This window comes from Magallana gigas, chromosome 9 (assembly GCF_963853765.1).
Source record: "Magallana gigas chromosome 9, xbMagGiga1.1, whole genome shotgun sequence".
Classification (NCBI taxonomy): Eukaryota; Metazoa; Mollusca; class Bivalvia; order Ostreida; family Ostreidae; genus Magallana; species Magallana gigas.
In genome coordinates this window covers 25,444,871-25,451,835 of record NC_088861.1, presented here as the reverse complement: position 1 = coordinate 25,451,835, position 6,965 = coordinate 25,444,871, and the positions used below count along the sequence as shown (strand labels likewise).

The following is a 6,965-nucleotide window of genomic DNA, read 5'->3' as shown; positions in this document are numbered from 1 at the left end:
TGCAATCCTCGGTAGTATAGTGGTAAGTATCCCCGCCTGTCACGCGGGAGACCGGGGTTCGATTCCCCGCCGGGGAGGCTCTATTTTTATTTTCAAACTCTTTATCATAATACACAAGGTTTAAGTTTAAACTTTAAACTTTTAAACTTATCAAAATACACGTTTATTTCATTATGCACATACACGAATTACGAAAGTTTTATGTGTACGTGTATCAATATCTGTCGAGGACTTTCCATAGAGCTTTTAAAAGACTTGCACCAAAAAATCGGAAATGTGAAAAAGAATTTTTTTTAAATGAAGTTGGGTTCCTTTGTCTGAATATAGCTACACAAAGAATGGAAGAAAAGAGCGGCCCATTCACAGCCGTTTTCAAATGACCTCGTTGTTTCTGGGTGTAATGGAGATATTAACTAATTTAATTTTTTACCGTTAAAAATACTGGTTTCTGTGAATAATGAACTTCTGGCCCCAAAATTAAAAAAATATGTTGTTTTCCCCATCAACAGGGGTGGGAGTACTAGTATATGATAATTTCAAAGATCTGATGCATATAGAGCTACATGTATGTTATTTATATATATAGTGAGATATAACGGGTATTTTTAAGCGGTTCTACAATTTGTGCATGGGACTCAAATTTAAGAAAATGTACAATGCGTGACTCAGTCTAATAGTATTGGGGATGAATTTCATTATATTTTAGAATGTACTTATTTTGTATACGATAGAAAAATGTTTTTGTCCAAGAGATATTATGAAAACTCAAATATTATAAAATTTAACGAGCTCATGAATACTTTTAATGGAGAAAAACTATAATTAAAAAAAAAACAAAAAAAAAAAAAACTTAATTGTCAATTAATTTAGTATTAAGAAAATTCTCAAAGTCTGTTCTTCCAGAAACCAACTTACTGTATTGTAAACTTAACCTTTTTTTCATCATTACTCCTACTGTACATGTGATCCTTAACTATTTTTGTGTACATTTGTATATACTTAGTTTGAACCTCAAATATATGTAACTCATCATAATTTCAAGTTCTATCAAATATAAAATGCAATAATTATGTGCATGGTTTCTAAAGAATTCTACCTTGCTTTTAAAATTGTGATATTCTGGTAAATCTGCATGCTTTAAACATTTCTGACGAAAAAAAAACCGGCATATGCATGTGAAATTTTATCAGAAGAAATATATATTATACCGGTTTGTCGTATTTCTTAACAAAAACAAGTATACAGAACGAAAACAAGTAAGTTATTCATTTGTACATTCTTTAATTGCTTCAATCAGATCGTCTAAAAAGTTTTTGTTTGTAAACACACACATCTTATAAGTGTTATGCCTTAATAAATTCTTTTTTCAAAAATCCTGGGTACATTCAGGCTTGCTTTAGGAAACCATGCGCGGATCCAGAAATTTTTTCCAGGGGGGGGGGGGGGGGGGTCCGAAGGATAATTGTGTTTGCCAGGGGGGGTCCGAGGCATATTTTCGCGATAATTTTACTATGTAAATTTAATAAATTTTCATTTTCCAGGGGGGGTCGGGACCCCCACCCCCCGACCCCCCCTCTAGATCCGCGCATGAAAACGATATTCTTCTGCGCATACTGCAGGTAGGCTATATACCATAGAGTGTCCTTTTTCATGAAATATATCATCATCATTGTTGGATTCCATAACGAAAACACGATATCGCATAAAGGTGTATGCATTACAAAGGCATAACGTACATGTATTTACAACAAGTGTCATTTCAAATTGGCAGAAACAAATAATTAAATCGCTTGTACGATTTTTTTTAAATCGTTTGAATAATTTAGAAATTCGTTTGTACGATTTAGAAATTCGTTTGTACGATTTAGAAAATCTGTTGTACGATTTTAAAAAAATCGTTTGTACGATTAAAATTTAGAAAATCATTCGTGTGATTTAGAAATTCGTTTGTGCAATTTTTAAACTTGATTTGTTTGAAGGATTAAGAAATTCGTTTATACGATTTAGAAATTCGTTTGTACTATTTTTAAATACGTGGCACTCAGTCGTATATGCCTACATTTCTTTTTCAACATATAGTGCATAAATGTACATGTTTTTATCATTATGAGGAATCACTGATCGACAATTTTTTTTACATGATAAGGGAGATCACTCTAACTTAACTTTACCACATGTATGGCATGTTTTGAACCGCCCACATCTCATGTTTCCATAATGCTTTTAGAATATTTTTGTAACAGAGCATATATACGTGTATTTTAATGATCGTGGTCACTGGACTAATAGAAAGTCACATCAGCTAGGGTGTTTTTTTTAAAACATTATTGGAGGGGGGAGGGGATAATCTCCTCTTTTAAAAAACCTGTCAAATATAGTAGATAACAGGTTAAAATACCAAAAAAAGTTCTTGATATAGAATTCATCAACCTCCTTGAAATGTTAAAGATAAAAGTTGGATTAAACTGCATGTGGCAACGCATTTTGAAAAAAAAAAATAAGTGCGCTAAATTTTTGACAAATCAAGACACTTAACGCACTTTGAAAAAAAATGTATCGATCACAAAATATGGACATTGTTTTAACTTAATTATTTCACAACAATCATACATATATGTATATCATATTTCAAGAGGGACTTACATGTACAACAATTTCGACTGGACCCTGTGCAATTTATTTTTCAAAGTGCATTAATATCGACAGAATCAACGCAATTTAATTTTTTTTTTCAAAATGAATGAGGTGGTCCCAAATTTAACGCACTTTAAAAAAATTCAAAGTGCATAATTTTCCAAAGTGCGTTGCACAGGAATAACATACATGTACATCCAAAACTCAACATTTTTTATACTCCGTGTTTGCTAGAAAACTTTCGCTTTTACACGGTAAATGTGTCAGCCTTTTAGGAAGTAAAATGTAAACCATTTGCACCTAAAATTTGAGAAATTTTATTCTACAATGTGCATTATCTTTATGGTTTTAATTCGCCCATATTCCTTATTTTCAAATGCAATGAGGATCGACTTGAGAGGGGAAAAGTACGTTTATTACAGAGAAGGATGGAGTTGTAAATGCCCACAAATTATTGATATCTTTTGACTTATTTCGGTGAATTTTTTTAATCCAGCCTATAAAATTATATTTGATAACTTTCCTTTTAAAGAATTAAATCATTTCACTACTGACGCTTGGTGATTATAGCATAATGAATGTCACAATTTTTTTTCACGATGCTCTATATTTTCATGCATCCGTAGGTCTTCTGATTTATGTAACGTTTATATTAGTTGTTAAATTGTGATTTTATGAACTTTATAGGATAAAGTACTAAAATCGAGGCTAGGCGTTAACCAAGCGTTTCAAACAATGCATAGGGCCAATGAAGAAAATATTATTAAATCATTTATCTGTTTATTCGAGGCGATGATGGACTTAAAAATATGCATTAATTTGTTGACAGAGCATTAATTAAGAAAAACATCAAAATTTTAAGTGTTATTTTGTTAAAAAAATAATTTTACAAGTCATTATAACTATACATCTTCGCTACATGTATAATGTATTGGGTATTGTAAATTGGGGAGCAGAGTGGACCGAAACCCCTTAATATGCCAACTTTTAGATAAAAATTCAACTTTGACAGTTTCCCTAGACCAAACCGTCGTTTGATGAACTTTTATAATACCTTTCATATAATTGAAAGAAAAATAAATCCCCTGGACAAAAATACAAAACATATGAAGAAAATGTAAAAATTAAGCACTTTTTCAACTAATCCCCATATATTGTAGGGTCCCGTAGTAAAAATAAAATCCCACTTTTTATAACTTTAACCTTCCAACAAAATTTTAAAACATGTTTTGGTCAAATGTTGTATAATTTATATGTTGTATACTTATGTTATCAATTTACTTTAAATCATCCAACGCTAAGTCGTTATGATTTATATAATACCACCCCTTTAAATCCACCACTTTGGGATAAAAAAAAATAATCACGTGATAATACAGGTTTGACCTAGACCAGGAAGTAAAATACCTGTCTCGTCATGTTGCCGAGTGGAGGTTTGTAACTGTAGTTTGTTAATAAGTAATTATATTATTTAGTCTCAACTTTCTTTTCCATCGATTTCGTTTACTGATAACTACATGTTCGTGTCAAATTAAAGAGACTTATTTAACCAAGTAGGAATCCAAATAGAATATTTAACAACCCTTCTCAAAATGTAGGTCATTTATTAGAACATGAACTACGCCCCAAAAATGGTAAAAGTTTTGTATGATTATTAGAAGAGCAAAACGAGCAAGCTAATTGGGTTTTCATAAATTTATTTCAGGATTCTCCTAAAATCCATCAAGCTGCCCGACCATGCTCCCACGCACTTGGGCTCAGGATGTGTTACGGTGTCATCTCTGTGAGACCCCGGCCCCCCCTATGTACTGTGACATTTGTCACATACATCTGTGTAAATCCTGTGTTGGGGAACATATCTCCGATGAATCCAAAGATCACAAAGTGGTGCCATTTAAAAAAAGAGGACTTAATCCTAAATGTTCCAAACATTCCACACAATTATGCGAACTTTACTGCGAGCACTGTGGTGTCCCTATTTGTGTGGAGTGTGTTTCTTCTAGAGAACATCTAGGACATGAACAAGTTGGCATATCAAAACTACTAGAGAGCAAAAAAGAAACTTTAAAAAGAGATTTACAAGAATTAGAAAATACCATTTATCCTAAATACAAAGAGATTGCATCTAACATCCCAGTTCAGAAAACAGATCTGAAGGAAAACTCCAAGAAATTAACAACAGCTATTGACAAACATGGAAAAGAATTGCACAGAGAAATAGACAATGCTGTCAAAAAACTGAAATCTGACGTGGTTGAAATAGATTCCAAACATCTGGGTGTTTTAAATAAGAAGGAAGATGAAATCAAATGCAGTATTTCTGAAATCACACAGTGCATTGCTGATCTGAAGAAGTTACTGAACTCTAATGACGTCAGCATAGTATCTGCTTACAAATCCAGGAATGCTGAATTTAGAAGACTGCCCCCTAAACTCACAGTTTCCTTACCAAGATTCACTCCTCAGAAAATAAGCAAAGAACAGATTTATCAGCAGATTGGTTCCCTGTCAGCATTATCAATCAAAACAGAAGAACATGGCTACACAATGGATTCTCCCGGTGCTCAGTCCTTTCCCCCGGACGGACCGCTCATTGATGTACCACGGATCATCACAGATATAAACACTGAGTATGGAGAATCTAATAAATTATACAGTGTGTCCTGTCTAAGTGATGATGAAGTGTGGACGAGTGGTCGGGACAACATGATGAGACTCTACAACATCCACAGTAAACTAGTGAAATCAATCCAAAACAAGTCAGGGAACAGACGTACCATGTGATATAGCAGTGACACAGAGTGGTGAACTAGTTTATACTGATCTCGATGATAGAACTGTGAACATAGTGAAGAATACACAGATACAGACAGTGATCAGACTACAGGGGTGGTATCCCTTCAATGTCTGTTGTACCTCCTCTGATGACCTCCTGGTTGTCATGGTCACTGATGATAAGAAACAAGCAAAAGTTGTTCGTTATTCTGGCTTCACAGAGAAACAAACGATTCAATACAATGACAAAGGACAACCTCTCTATTCATCTGATAGATACACTAAATACATCAGTGAGAACAAGAACCTAGATATCTGTATAGCTGACCATGGAGCCGGTGCAGTAGTGGTGGTCAATCAGGCCGGGAAACTCCGGTTTACATACACCGGTCCTCCCTCTACTGCCAAGAAACTATTCTATCCAGTCGGCATCACTACAGACAGCCAGGGTCGGATCCTGACAGCAGATAGTTACAACCACTGTATCCACATCCTGGATCAGGACGGACAGTTCCTCTGCTACATTGACAACTGTCATTTACAGTATCCATACAGTTTATGTGTGGACTCCAGAGACAATCTCTTTGTGGTTGAAAAAGACGCAGGTAAAGTGAAGAAAATCCAATATTACATGTAAACAAACATCAAACATGTTAACAAAGTAACAGTCCCTACATGAAATTTGTAGTGTTTTATTATCTCTCAACAAACTGATTTACATAATTATTGTTAAACTTGTGTGAACATGGAAAACATATCAAGTGAATTACCTACTGTATATTTGTTCCACTGTGAAGAGAATGATTTTCCTGTGAATTGATAGAGGCATGTAAATAAACTGTGTTTATACAATATGTGTACAGACAAAACATATGATACATGTACATGTACTACACAACTGTTTATCAGTTCTAGAGTAAGCTACAAACGATAAAAAGATTTGTAAAATTCAGTAGACGCTTTGATATTTAGTAATATATATTTCTGTTTCTGAAGTAGAAACATCAGTGTAATAATTATTGTATTATTTTTAGTATATTTTTATTTATATTTTGAACATTATTAACTGTACTAACCAATATCAAATGGCTGAATTTATGAATAAAGAGTTGTTATTAAAACATTATTTATTCAATCTATTGACACTAACTGCTGTATAAAATGAATCAGCTGGAACTTGTCACTACGACTTACTCGGACTTAGTACTATGATCATATTCATGCATATACCGACCTCCTAAAAAAGTTACAAGAATTTTTCAATCTCTCTGACGTAGAAATCTAATTTTTACACTCAAATCCTGATAAGACTTGATCCTAACTGATTCAGGTTGACATTTTAATGCGCGAATGAAGTACTCAGAGGATGATATCCAACGTTTGAAAAATTCAAACTAATTTAATTCACAAACTATGTATGTAGTTAAGTTAAGAAAATAGGTCCTGCTGATCCACCACCCGGCAAACAATCCCATGGATCCCCCAGCCACCACATGGGAACGTATATTTCTCTCGTTACATAAAGTACTAAGTAATCAGTATATTATAAGATCAAA

General features: G+C 33.6%; 1 protein-coding gene and 1 non-coding gene across 3 annotated transcripts; both read left to right on the top strand.

The window, feature by feature from the left end:
• The first annotated feature begins 5 nt into the window (after positions 1-5).
• On the top strand, positions 6-77 carry Trnad-guc (transfer RNA aspartic acid (anticodon GUC)). Its single transcript has one exon. It is a non-coding gene; the product is annotated as a tRNA-Asp (tRNA).
• Positions 78-3,962: 3,885 nt separating this feature from the next.
• LOC117692070 (E3 ubiquitin ligase TRIM40-like) lies at positions 3,963-6,419 on the top strand. Of its 2 annotated transcripts, none has more exons than XM_034479077.2 (2): positions 3,963-4,067; positions 4,340-6,419. In XM_034479077.2, exon 2 carries the CDS (start codon positions 4,372-4,374, stop codon positions 5,416-5,418), a length of 1,047 nt encoding a protein of 348 aa, XP_034334968.2. In that variant the 5' UTR covers positions 3,963-4,067; positions 4,340-4,371; the 3' UTR covers positions 5,419-6,419. The 2 variants fall into 2 exon arrangements, with proteins under 2 accessions (XP_034334968.2, XP_065926873.1); XM_066070801.1 differs by having other exon boundaries at positions 4,049-4,092.
• Positions 6,420-6,965: the final 546 nt, after the last annotated feature.